Genomic DNA, 13,522 nt, shown 5'->3' with positions numbered 1-13,522 from the left:
ACCATCCTGCGACGCTGTGATTGTTCTGATGTCTCGCCAATCGCGGGGTCCCGCCCACCTCCCAGCCCTGGAACAAACACCCAGCCCCGGAACACCCCGGAACAAACACCCAGCCCCAGACCCGGTCCCACCCCCCAACCCCCCCTGCTCCCCCAACCCCCTGCCCGCCCAGACCCGACAACCCCCCCAACACACACACCTCGCGCATGCGCGGCTGGGGGCGGGGGGCGGCTGTGGCTCCGCGCATGCGCGCAGGGCCGGGCGGCGCCATGGCGGCGGGAGGCGGCTGGTTCCGCTCGCTGGCGCTCAGCGTCTCCTTCCTCAAGTGCCTCCTCGTCCCCGCTTAGTAAGCAGCTTCCCCAGGGCCGGGCCGGGCTGTGGGGGGGGGAGGGGGGTGCGGCACGGCCTGTCAGCGGCCCCCCCGGTTCCCTCGGCCGGGGGTGGGGGGCGGCACGGCCTGTCAGCGCGGGGCTGCGGGGCCTGGGGTGGCCCCGGTGGCCTGAGGGGCCCTGGTGGCCTGAGGGGCCTCACGTCCTTCAGGTGCTCGTGGGCTGCGGTTTCCTCTGCCTCTCGGCCTGTCCAGTCGCTTTGCTTTCGTGTCCGAAGGCGCTTCACACCCCATGTTCTGCTTGGCCTGTCAGTGCCGTGCAACGTGAAGGCCTTTTCACTGGAAAAAGACACCGTAGCTTTTCTCCTTGTGGGAAAAAAAAACAAAAAACCACAACAAAAATCGCCGTCGATAAGTCAGTTAGAACCTGGAATTTTTGGCATTCGTTGTCAGAAAAGGCTGAGCTAGAAGTAGGTCTGGTCCTGTGTGTGTTCATGGCACAAAATTCATGCAGCATCTTTGTGACTGAATAACTTGATCCAGGTCTTGCCCTAGAGCTGATCAGCATAGACTGGATTATCTGCCTGTGGTGTTGTGCTCAGAAATCCTTCTCCTGTCAGGGTGTGACTCTTAACAGAAACCTTCTGTAGTTACTCCACAGATTTTGAAGTACACAGGAACTGGCTTGCCATCACTCACAACTTACCCCTCTCTCAGTGGTACCATGAAGTAAGTACATATTTGGGCTTTTTTTAGCTATATGTAACTAGCAGGCTTTTTGGGGATGTCAGCCTGTGTGGATGCTGGAGGAGAAAGCCCTTTATTTGCAGAAGATGGGTACTGGTGGTCAGCAGCTGTATAGCAGTTGTTCAAAAACATACTTAGCCCCATTTGTTGTCCCTGCATAGCTTTTCATCCTGAAATGAAAATTGTCTGGGGCAGCTGCTAGTGGTTATGAAGCCAAAATGAAAAACACAGCTAAGGGACATCAGTTGTTAGAAAGGCTCTAACACAGGAGCAAGAGGCATGGTAGTCTTAAACTGCTCAAATAGATTTAAATCTAGATTAGTCACCTTGAAGTTGGTGATAGACTCAGTCTACAGAGTTGAGTTTTATTCTGGATCACAGATCTCCTGGAGTTCTGGCATAAATGTCATAGTCTCTAGTACTCTTGGGAACTGTGTATCCAGGAGTAAATGGTTTGTGTGGGTCAGAACTTTCTGACAGGCTGATCCAGTACTGGAAAACCAATTTCTGTGATGTCAGCACAATCCCAGTGCCAAAGCATGGGATGCTTTAACAGCATAATGTGAGCATTTGGGAACAGGCTTCTTGAGAAATATACCCCATCCCAACCTCCTCTGTTCCTTCTTCCTTCTCTCCTATTCCCACAGCCAAGGAGTTAATCACTGGCCAGGGCATAATAATTGTCCTTGTGGGAAAAGATCAAATAGTGCTATTTGGTCTTGAAAAGGTCTTATTAGAATTAAGACTTGTTGACTAATGGGTAAAAGTAATTTTTAGACTGTAACAATGCTGACTGGCCTGATGATTCCTCTCATGTAGACAAATACTCACTGTGAGCTATTTTACTGATATTTTATTATTGGTCCTATTACTGTAAGTTGATTTTATAAAGAACAGACCATTATTTGTTGGTTAGGTGCAGACACACAACATGTGCTTTAATCTTTTTCTAGCAATCAAGAAATGTCCCATCCCTCTACCAGTGCTACAGAAGGACAACTCAAATCATGTCCAGCTGTTTGCTTGTGCAGTAGTTTCTGTTAAGTAGGGGCTACTGAGATAAAATACATAAACTGGTCTGCTGTGATGAACTGCACGTGCAGGACTGTGAACAGCATGGATTGTGTTAAATTATTTCATCTCATTTTGTCTGTAGGCCACTTCGGAATGGACCCTGGATTATCCTCCATTCTTTGCTTGGTTTGAATATGTACTTTCACATGTTGCCAAGTACTTTGACCCCAAGATGTTGGTCATCAAAAACCTAAATTACACCAGTGACTCTACCATCATATTCCAAAGATTCTCTGTCATCTTTACAGATATCCTTTTCATATATGCAGTTCGTGAGTAAGTCTTAGTGTTCCAATTCTGGGGACATTGAGTAGTCAAGTAATATGTGGAGTTTTTCTACAGTAACAACAAAGTATTATTTGTACAAACAAGCTTGTATGGAAATATCAAAGTTGTTTTAACCTATTCAAGGAGGGATTTGGAACACGCTGCTAAACGCAGGATTTTGTTGTTCTTGGAGATGCTGTTTCTGTACATGGGATCAGAACTGTACACATTCAGACATTAGCTGCTGTTTCATACATTATAGGTGTGTTTTTTTTTTCTATTGCTGGATTTATTTTTTGTAGGAGTTGCAGGACACCTTGGGTGCGCCCAGCTCTTCCTAGTACTTCTGTTGTTACTCAGTTCTTCTGGACTAGAAGCATGAAGGAAACTGTGACAAAGTGCCAGTATTATCATATATGCAAAGTCACTCCAGTGTTTTTGAATCATACAATCCTAGAATGGTTTGGGTTGGAAGGGACCTTAAAGATCATCTAGTTCCAACCCCCCTGCCATGGACAGAGACACCTCCCCCTAGATCAGGTTGCTTAGAGCCCCATCCAACCTGAATACTGCCTGGGATGTGGCTTCCAAGACCTCCCTGGGCAACCTTGATGATAAACTGATTAGTCCAAATCTAGTTTAAAAATATAAAGACTGGCTGTTTTCAGTCTGCTCTGGCTTTGTGAAGAAGTCTTCATCTTGCACCTAAAAGAGTAGAGGGGGAGAGATGTTCTGAGAATTATGTTGCCTACCTTAGTGCCTTGACTCTAACAGTCTTTCCTCTTGTTCACCATCTGGGTAGAAAGTTCCCTGTTGCACTGAAGCACTAGCTAAGTTCCTTATTTACTTTCTTTATTTGCCATGGGCTGGCTCTGCACTGTGACCTTTTCCTTTTATAGTTTTGACTCAAAGATGTGGGAATGAGCTGTCTTTCTTACATGGCTCTAGTAACAGTGATCCAACACAAAGCATTCACAGCTTTTTAACCTGATCAAACCTTCAAAATAATGTGGGCCATATGGCTTCAAACTGAGAAGTACTTAGATATTTTTAACCAATAGCTCATAATTTTGGGGGGTAGCTGGGAAGAGGCTCATGTCCAGCTGAGGACCTTAGGCACGTTGTTGTCTCCAGATGTAGCAGTACATGGTGTGTTCATGAGAAGTTAACAGTGAACAGATTATGAGAACTGTACAGTTATTAATGAATGTGAGATTAGAACCTGAAAGGAAGTTACTTAACATAAGCTGCATGTGGGACATATTACAGCTACTGGGATTTAAAATCCTTTCTTTTACTAAACTTTATTAATGGCACTCTTCTCTTGCTGAATTTAGCAAGAATGTTTCCGTTGCCTTCCACTCTCAGTGCACTTCTCAGCTCTTAAAAGCAACAACGTTTCTGTTGGCTGTTTCAGTTAAGTCTTCTGTGTCTTCTGCATTCCTGCAGATGCTGCAGATGTGTAAATGGGAAACGAGCTGCAAAGGATATCCTGGAAAAACCAACGTTTATTCTTGCTGTCCTGCTCTTGTGGAATTTTGGGTTGTTAATTGTGGATCGTATCCTTTTAAAGAGTCGTGGGTTGTTTGTGTGGTTTTTGTTTTTAATCAGTTACAGGGGGTGGTGCAAACCCACGAATATTATTATTCCTATCACAGCAAGTAATGCTACTGTTTGTGTTCCTGGGGTGAGATTAATAACTTCCATGTTTTCATTAGGATTATAATTTGGAAAAACTGAGATTTTTCAGGTTTTGGTCTGATTTGCCAGAGCTGCAGGAGGAGCAGTTTGGCAACAACATGTCTGTTCCTGCTGGCTGCTCCTCCTCCACCTGCCTACAGGAGTGATAGCAGAGAGCCTCTTTATTCCTGGCCATGGTTCAAGCTTTGTCCCATGGCAATGAAAATCCCTACAAGTGCTTTATGTTCAGGCAATATTTAATTCATTAACGTTGCATGAGAATTAGCAAGGTTTTTTTTAATGAGGAATAAAAACTCCTCTGGGAAGTCCAATTATCCTGAGTTGGTCTCGATAATGTGCATTGATCCAGCTGAGGAGGAAACAGAAGGGGAAAACATCACCTGCCAGCAGCCCAGGCTTCTCCAAACCCCATCCAACCTGCCCTTCAACACTGCCAAGGATGGGGCAGCCACAGCTTCCCTGGGCAACCTGGGCCAATGTCTCACCACCCTCACAGGAAAGAATTTCTTCCCAATGTCTAATCTCAATCTCCCCTCTTTCAGTCTGAAACCATTCCCCCTTGTCCTATCACTTCACGCTGTGGGAAACTGTTCTTTTCTTCCCCACATTGTATGTATTTCCCACTTTGTATGAAGTCCCTCTCCAGCTTTCCTGTAGGCCCTGCAGCTACTGGTTGCATGATACATATGCAGTCAGATTGTCATGTTTTGTTTCATCAAAATAATTACTAGTCTTAGTAGATTTTTGTTTCTGTGCTTACAGGTCTGGTTAAGTAATTACTTTGTGGCTACATGGACTGAATTTAAGGTTACTTTCTTGATTTAAGTTCCATTTTAATTTGAATTTGTTGTTTGTAAGAGTCTTCCCCAGAAGATTGATAGCAGTAAAGAAAGCTTGCTGTACACCTTTCTTGACTCAAGTTCAGATATTCACTTCCAGTACAATGGCTTTCTGTTTGGTCTGATGCTTCTTTCTGTTGCCCGACTTTGTCAGGTAACTCGAGTGACTCTTTCCTGTTTGTCATCCTATGTATTTTAGGTACATTTATTAGCTCCATTGGGCTGCTCAGATTAAAGGTGTTGGGAGCAGCTCAAAGTTGAGGGCAGCTCAAAGTTGAGGGCTGCTAAGCTGACTGTCTTAATTATTTGTTTAGTTAGGGGGAAGAGGAGGACTTGAAACTAACCACAATTGTTTGCTTATGCTGCAGAATTGCAGTTTCCTGCAAGAAAGCTAAATTCTGTGTTACACCTCAGCAACATGGCATGTTTTCCTGCCATCTTCTTCCAAGTCACCAGTCCTTACGAAAAGTACCTCTGAAGCTGAGTTTGTAGTTTGAAGTAAATACTAGTTTGTTTTTATGCCTATAATAAATGTCCTGTCACCTTAGCAGTAAAACAGAGGACCAGTGAAAGTTGGTGCAAAGGGAGAACAAGTGGAAAAAGCTTGGGCTTGGTTTTGTTTTTCCTTTAGAAAAGATACTTGGAGGGTGCTCTTCTTTTTGCTGTTCTGCTGCATTTCAAACACATCTACATTTATGTGGCTCCAGCATATGGCATTTACCTGCTGCGTTCCTATTGTTTTACTGCAAATAATGCAGGTAAGATGGGTTTTTCCTTGCTCATTTTTGGGGGATTGTGTTAATTATTGAGGCCTGGGGAAGACACAAGACATGCAGGTACCATCAGAACAGAATGGCTGCAGGTCAAGCCAAAAAGCTGCTTGTGTAGCTCAGTTTGTGTGATCTTTAAAGATGTTTGAAATTTATTTATGTAAAATTCGTGTTTCTAGGATGTTCTTTTTTAAGATAAAACCAACATGAGCAAACTGCAGGGGGCATTTTGAAGCCACGAGAATTATTCTAGTTAGATAGCACCAGGAGCTGTTCCAAAGTCCCCCTGTGAGTTTCTCTGTACTTCTTAGCACTGAAAAACATGTGATATTCCTCACATGAACAGAGAAGGCACTTCTCTTGAAAAAGGAAAATACCAAAAGGTTGTATGATGGAGGAGCTGCAGTGTGGAAAAAGTAAATGCAAACTGACTGTTGAAGAAAGCAATGAAATGTATTGACATAAGAGGCCTTATGCTGCTTTCAGATAGGTGCTAGCAACTCACTGTGGGTGTGGAATGCTTCATCTCCCTCTCCACTTACTGCAGTAACTGTGTTCATCATCTGTTTGCTTCTTGTAGATGGATCCCTGAAGTGGAGAAGTTTCAGCTTCCTTCATGTAACTCTTCTGGGATTGATTGTCTGTCTTGTTTCTGCTCTTTCATTGGGCCCCTTCATAGTGTTGGTAACAACCCCTTTTTCACCTCTTCTTCCCTTGAACTGTTAAAAAATTGTGTTATAATTGTATCAACCATGTCTCAGCTGAAGAGACATTTCTTTTCTCTTTTTTCTTTCGCAAGGGCCAGTTGCCTCAAGTCGTTTCCCGGCTTTTCCCTTTCAAGCGAGGCCTCTGCCATGCCTATTGGGCTCCTAACTTCTGGGCTCTGTACAATGCCATGGATAAAGCACTAACAATTTTGGGTACAGTATGCTAATCTTGCTATTTGGTGGCTGTTTGTAGGTAGAGCTCTCTGGATTTTAGCCTTTCTTCCCCCTTTGAAATATGTGAGTAGTAAATTACATTTTCAGGTGACCTTAAATCACTTGATTGTCTGCATAATCCAGTGCATAAATTACCAGCAGTAGGCCAGAAACCAATCATTCCTCTCTCTGTCCTTTAAAAAAAAAAGACTTGGATATATACTTAGTTCAGCTGCATCATTTCTTCATTAACATTTCTCAATTTGGGGGGTTTTTTATCTCTTGTTTTCAGGTTTAAAGTGCAACTTCCTTGATCCCACAAAAATTCCAAAAGCCTCCATGACAGGAGGGCTGGTTCAAGAATTCCAGCATACTGTTCTCCCTTCTGTGACTCCTCTGGCAACATTAATCTGTACTTTCATATCTATATTGGTAAGAAAAAATAATACTTTTTTTTACCTTGATGTATTTTGTCCCTAGTAGATTTTATGTGATTATCATTATCTTCATATGAATCTTAATTCTAATGCAACAAATAATTCTTTAAAAAAAATTAAAAATCTTAGGATAAATGTGGAATCAATCTCTTTCTTGATACACAATATTACTTTTTTTAAATTATGGCTAAAATTATGGCTTCTTCAGCTCTAGAACAGTTAATAAAACATTCAAAGCAATATTGGATCAAAACCATTCTGAGCTAAAAGTAACTTTTTCTGATAGAAGGTAGTTGAACTGGGATGTGAGGAGAGATACTGATGGAAGTGCCTGGGCAGCTTACAGTGTTCCTGACAGCATCAGCTACAGGTCAGCCTGTTCTTCATGTGACAAGCAAAGATGTGAAGGTTCCATAAGGAATCACCTGATTGCAGAGCCTTTTTTCACTCTAATGAGCAACTGGCCTTTAACTGGAAGTCTTTGTTTCAACACGTTTATGTAGTAATGTTGATTAAATGAGTTTAGTGGCTTAGATTCATAAACAGTTCTTGCAAAACAAGTACCAGGGAGTTGGCTGTAGTCTTTCAGACTGCCTTTCCCCTCCTGTTGTGCTCGGGGCTCTACTCATACATCCAGGTAGATACAGTTTCTCCAGTGCCCTGTGATGCCCTGTGAAGCACAACTCGGGTGCCGTGCTGTTTATTAACACTGAAAAAAATCTCATTGGGCAGTGGCTTGTGTTCAGGATTGCCAAACTTCTCACTGAAGTCCTGTTTCTGCCTGTTGTTTCTAGCCCTCTGTTTTCTGTCTTTGGTTTAAACCTCAAGGGCCCCGGGGCTTCCTTCAGTGCCTTGTTCTCTGCGCGTTGAGCTCCTTCATGTTCGGCTGGCACGTGCATGAGAAGGCAATCCTCCTTGCCATTCTGCCTCTAAGGTAAGTGAATTTTCACCTGCAGCAGTTGGCCAAACTCAACCTGCAGCCACTCGTTGAGGAATCCTCAATGAGGAGCACTTTGTTTTCAGTATGTTTTGGGAAATGAACGTGTTTATAGGATGCCTTAGGCTGTACGGTGTTAGTGCATGTCAAGTAAATTAATTTCAGGCAGAATAAGGTGTGTCTGCCTTAGCAATACAATGTACTGTTGCAGGTGTAGTGTATGTAGGAAACCAGTGTGGTGTTAAACAAACTGTTTCTTTTATCACTTACTAACAGTGGCTTATACTTCACAACAGTTTGCACTGACAGAAGCTTTAAGCACAGCTTTATTTGGAGTAGCTGATTCCTGTATCAGCTCCCTGGGCCACAGCAAAGCTTTGTACTAATGTACAGATGAACAGAAACCTATGGTGTTGGGATGATAAAGGGGATCATTTCAGGAGTCTGACACACAGGCCTTCCCACTACATACTCTTTTGTGTCTCTTTGAATGCTGAGTTGTATTAAGATGCATAGTGCACAGAAAATCAGTGTCTTTGGTGTCAGGCACTTGATTGCTGTTAGAGTAATGGGGAGAGAAAAAACACCAAAACAGCTAAAACCATGCTTATGGAAGAATGGGATTCAGACTTTAGGCTGCATGTGGACCCACAGCTTTTTAAAAAAATTAATATATCTTCCCCTTGAAGCCACCTTTTCCCAGTGACAGCTTGGGACCATGTTTGATAAAAGGTTTCATTCCTGTGGCAAGATGGACGAAACCAGGCTGCTTTCTTAGAGTCTTTTGTTCACCCACTGTTATTACTGCATTTGTGTGGCATATTCTTTGCACCCAAAAAGTCCAAGACCTATTTGTTGTTTGTCTTGTGGCTTTGTCTTTTGAAGAGAAAAAATAACTGACCTGCCTGACTGGAAGCATTTGACACTGCTGTCATACTCCAGTTGGGCAAGCACCCATTGTTGGTGAAGTTCTTTTTCTCTCTGAATACTTAAGTTTAGAGCTGCACTGTGGCAGGGACAAATGTAAAAATGTTGCAATCTTTTAGCTGCTGGGCATTTCAAGCTTTGATGGGTGTTGTAGTTCATATTTAAAGCTCTAGGTAGATTGTTAATGAACCAGCTGACAGGGACCTTCTGCACTCTGCTTGGCAAGAACAATTTGTCATTTCTACCAAAAGGGCTTCATGCCTGTCAGGGTAGAAGTGAGGCTATAGTTCATAAGCCTCCTGACCAGTATGTTTTTTTCCTGTTCAGAGGTTTAGTGTTACTTAAGCTGCTGAAGTGGGAATGGTGGGAGGGAGGGATGAGGATCTTGGCAGCCAGCTAGCAAAGGAGAGACAATCTGTAGAAAACTCCAGGCCTTTCTGACGTGTGTGTTCAAGTGGGAGTGTGGTTTTCTGGGGAAGGGTTCCCTGGCTGATTTTATTCCTGCATTTTTCTCTCTGAAGCCACATGGTTTGGAAGCAGGAGGTTTCATCACAGCTGCAGTGTCTGGGGGGGACTGAGGTATTAGGAAACATTCTTCTGTCTCTTGTGAGTTGCGAAGTGTTTTGGTGAAATTAAGTTTCTTTGCTGAAAGACAAAAGCACAACAAATCCTTGTTGTTTTCAGCTTGTTGTCTGTTCAGAGGGCAAAGGATGCTGGCATCTACCTGATCCTGGCAACCACAGGGCACTTCTCACTTTTTCCACTGCTGTTCACACTGCCAGGTAAAAGCATTTGCCTTCTCCTTGTGCTTTCATCTTACTGCTTTGGGGCTTTTTCCAGAAATGACATGTGGGTGATGCTTTTGGATTCTTTTATGTAAGATGCTGAAAGCTGGAAGATGTGTCAGCCTGTTGCCATAAAAACAAACTCTCCAAGTAGTGAACAGAAGCACTGGTGTGACAAGCTGTGGAAGAGCTGTAGTCCTCAAGTTGAAATAGAGATGGGAAATTGTCATAGTCAATACTTGTTAACCCTCATTCTGCCACAGTTCTAGATATTTCCCCCTGTCTGACATCACCATGTGAAGCAAAAGTGTTAAAGGCAGTTTGAAGCCACAGACCTGACAGGCTGTTTTCCCCATGACTACTACTTCATGCTGTCTTTAATCTGCTTAAACTAAAAAACCGTGCAGCAGCATCAGTTAAATCAGTATGTACAGGGACAGATTTGTCTATGTGACCAAAAACTATTCCTTCCTTCCTCTTCTGCTTCCCCTTTTGCTTCACCTAAAACCTAGGCCATCACAGCTATGACAACACTCACTATTTTAAAATTATTTTCTTCCTTCTGGGAGAGTTCAAATCCAGACACTTGTGCTTTTGGGGTCTGATGATGCTGCTGATTTGCAACAGCAAAGCTGCTGCCTTGAGAAATGAGAAACTTCCTCTGCCTTTTAATTTTTATCTACCACACAACCTAAACTAGATAGCACTGTTTTGCCTGTCACATTTATCTTTTAAGCTTCCCAGCCCAGGAATTTCTGATTTATTTTTTAATAGGAAAATCTTATTTGCAGTGTTCATGTGTTCAATATGCTTATAGATAATTAAAGTAAGTGTATTGCAAATGCTTGACATTTGCTTTAATAAATATCTGTGCTTATTTTTAGGTGTCTTAAGCAGTAAAGTATTTCCTTCAGTTGGGAGAAAATAAGTTGGGCAATGCAAGTGTGACTAGTAGAGTTTAAAGATACTGCAATTTATAGGGCAAAAGGGTTTTATAATTAATTTTATAAGTCCATTATGTTCTTTGTATTTCAGAGCTTCCAATTAAAATACTGCTTATGCTGCTGTTTACAGTTTATAGCTTCTCTGCATTGAAATCTCTATTCAGGTAATTAAAGAACCTTGTTCCCAAAGCCAAGAACAAAACCATTTCTTCTATCACTTGGACCTGTGTTGTCATAAGGGGCAAACAGTGCAGAAAACTGACCCTGAAGTATCAAACTGAAGTCTTACCAGTCTAAAAATGATGCTGCCTCTTTCCTCTTCTCAGGAGGCAAGGCTTTGGTCAGATTATTTAGCACATCCTTGTTATGTAGGAATTGTGACAACGACTCAGTCCCCCCAGGCTGTAAATCCCCACCTGCCTGATGTGCTGTTAAAGCACAGAGTTGGAATGCTGTAGCCTGTGAGAGTTTCATTCAGTATTGCTGCACTTACTACTGCACTCCAGTTACCTGGTGATTAATAACCTGGTAATGAATAACATTCTCTTAGAAGCTGCCATTTGTCAACCAGCCTCTTACAAACAAATACAATTACCCAAATCACCCTGTGTATTTTCACAGGATGTTGATCTCTTATCCACTTGAGCAAAGATGGCTTATCCTTATAACCCCCTCTAGTCTCCACTTCCCTATTTCCCAAATTTCTCATGGCAAATCAGGGCTGTACTAGAGGATGTTGGAAATGCTCTAAACTTGTATTCACTACCTCAGTCACCTGCTTTTTGTAGGTAATCCTCTTTCAACCAGACTGCTTGTTTTCCCCCTTTACTATTCCAGAATTCTATCATCTATCTCAAGAGCTCTAATTAAAAGCTTCTGTTGGAGGTTAGTTTCTGTCTAGAGATGGAGCATTTTCAAGTTTCTTATTCCTAACTTTCAAAAAAACCCAAATTCCTTCCAGGAGAACATGAATTCTTATGTAAAGTACCTGCAGTCAAAACCCTGCCACCCATGGCCTTTACTAGAGAGATTGGCTTGTTCATCCTACAGAAAGCTTGGGAGAAGGGGGCAGCATTTAAGATAGATCTTACATTTCCAGTCTCTGGATGCTGACCAACTTTGGAACAAATGTGTGTATAAAGGTCTCTGTTCAGTTGTTCACAGGAATGATGTCACAGAATCCCAGAATGGTTTGGGTTGGAAGGGACCCTAAAGATAATATAGTTCCAACCCCCCTGCACAGGCAGGGACACCTCCCACCAGACCAGGCTGCTCAGAGCCCCATCCAACCTGCCCTTCAACACTGCCAGGGATAGGGTTTCCACAGCTTCTCTGGCAACCTGTTCCAGTGTCTCATCACTGTCACAGTGAGGAATTTCCTCCTGGTGTGAAGCAGGGCAGCTGCTGAGAAACCTGCTTAGATTCCAGGGCATCTTGGAACTTGATGTAAAAGCCACTTCATAAGGAAATGAGCTGTGCTCTGTTACCATGTGTTTTCATACTTAAACTCTGCATTATTTAAAGCATTACTGTGAAGTTATGGGGGATATTGTTTGCACTGGTCACCAGTGGTAGCTGAAAAGCAGAATAGTTATTTTTATTTAACAGCATGTATTTTAATACTTTTTTTTTCCCTAATCTCTCTGACAGGAGAGAGAGGCCTCTCCTGAACTGGCTTGAAACGATCTACCTCGTCCAACTAGTGCCTTTGGAAATATTCTGTGAAATGATCTTTCCTCTGACCCCCTGGGAACAGCACTTCCCTTTTGCCCCCCTGTTGCTGACCTCTGTGTACTGTGCTCTGGGCATCACCTACGCCTGGCTCAAACTCTACGTCTCTGTCTTCACCGAGCGGATCTCAGTGAGACAAAAGGCTGAGTGAAACTGTGGTGTTGGGACCAGTCCCAGGCTTGAGGGAACAGTGGGGCACTGTGAGGGGTTGTAACAAGGACCTACAACTCTCAGTACAACACAGTGTCTATGTATCATCACCACAAGCAGAGCTGCTGTTCCAACACACTCCTGTACTGACCAATGAGGATACCTCTCATCAGAAGCACTTGTCACAGTAACATGGGACATGCTGAGATGCCACTTGCCCCGGGGGTAGACTGTGAAGTTTCATGAGGTCCAGACTTCTGTCCCAAGGAAAACCTGCCTGGCTTTCCCATTACTGTTTGTATTTGAATAAAAATCACTGTGGCAAAGTACAAGGGATCATTGCTGTGTAGAAGAGAGTGCTCTAACTGCATTCCGTGGAATATGTAAATTAAAAACTTGATACTTTTTGTTTGAGCAATTATTGTGCTTTTTTTTTTAATCTCATGTCTCAGCCTTGCTAATGAGGGACAACTAAGGATGGGGTGTCAAGCTGAAAACTCGACCACAACAGCCAAATCTCAAGCTTGAGTTGCTTAATATGTCTGTGTCCCTTTGACCTGGTTTCGTAGCTTCTTTGCAAAGGGGTTTTACTATTCTAATAGTTATTTTGGTAGACCAGATGACCTAATTGAGTCAGCTTCTGAAATCAGGAATTTTTAAACACCACAAAATGTGTTGGATAATGTGGTTGCATAACTGTATTTATTTGCAATTGATGTAAAACTGCAACTGTGGCAAAACACCAAGTGTCCAGAGTAAACTGAGGAAGAGGAATATCATGTTCTGCCCCTGCAGCATCACACACCCTTGAAGATGACAGTTACCTACAGCTTGAGGTAGGTCATCCCTGCAGTTTTTGAAACACTGTGTAACCACCCCTACAAGATTTTGCTCTAGAAACTGGTATCTGCTTTGGATTCCAGTGCTGGCACATTAAATGAGGAGGGGAGAAGGGATGGATTATT

At 42.9% G+C, this 13,522-nt stretch overlaps 1 protein-coding gene across 1 annotated transcript; it reads left to right on the top strand.

Moving 5' to 3' along the window:
* The first annotated feature begins 262 nt into the window (after window positions 1-262).
* Window positions 263-12,975, top strand: ALG8 (ALG8 alpha-1,3-glucosyltransferase). Its single transcript, XM_051608040.1, has 13 exons — window positions 263-346; window positions 979-1,057; window positions 2,232-2,425; window positions 3,866-3,975; window positions 5,043-5,110; window positions 5,588-5,714; window positions 6,307-6,410; window positions 6,526-6,646; window positions 6,939-7,078; window positions 7,878-8,017; window positions 9,632-9,729; window positions 10,768-10,840; window positions 12,327-12,975. Exons 1-13 carry the CDS (start codon window positions 270-272, stop codon window positions 12,556-12,558), a joined length of 1,563 nt encoding a protein of 520 aa, XP_051464000.1. The 5' UTR covers window positions 263-269; the 3' UTR covers window positions 12,559-12,975.
* Window positions 12,976-13,522: the final 547 nt, after the last annotated feature.

Source organism: Apus apus, chromosome 1 (genome assembly GCF_020740795.1).
Source record: "Apus apus isolate bApuApu2 chromosome 1, bApuApu2.pri.cur, whole genome shotgun sequence".
In the NCBI taxonomy this organism is placed as follows: domain Eukaryota; kingdom Metazoa; phylum Chordata; class Aves; order Apodiformes; family Apodidae; genus Apus; species Apus apus.
Note: the sequence above shows the minus strand (reverse complement) of the source record. Positions and strands in the feature narration are given on the sequence as shown.

Coding starts and splice junctions, on each gene's coding strand:
- ALG8 (XM_051608040.1), top strand. CDS start 270: ATGGCGGCGGGAGGCGGCTGGTTCCGCTCGCTGGCGCTCAGCGTCTCC. Junction 6,411..6,525: donor TGGGCCCCTTCATAGTGTTG/GTAACAACCCCT, acceptor TTCTTTCGCAAG/GGCCAGTTGCCTCAAGTCGT. Junction 9,730..10,767: donor ACTGCTGTTCACACTGCCAG/GTAAAAGCATTT, acceptor TTTGTATTTCAG/AGCTTCCAATTAAAATACTG.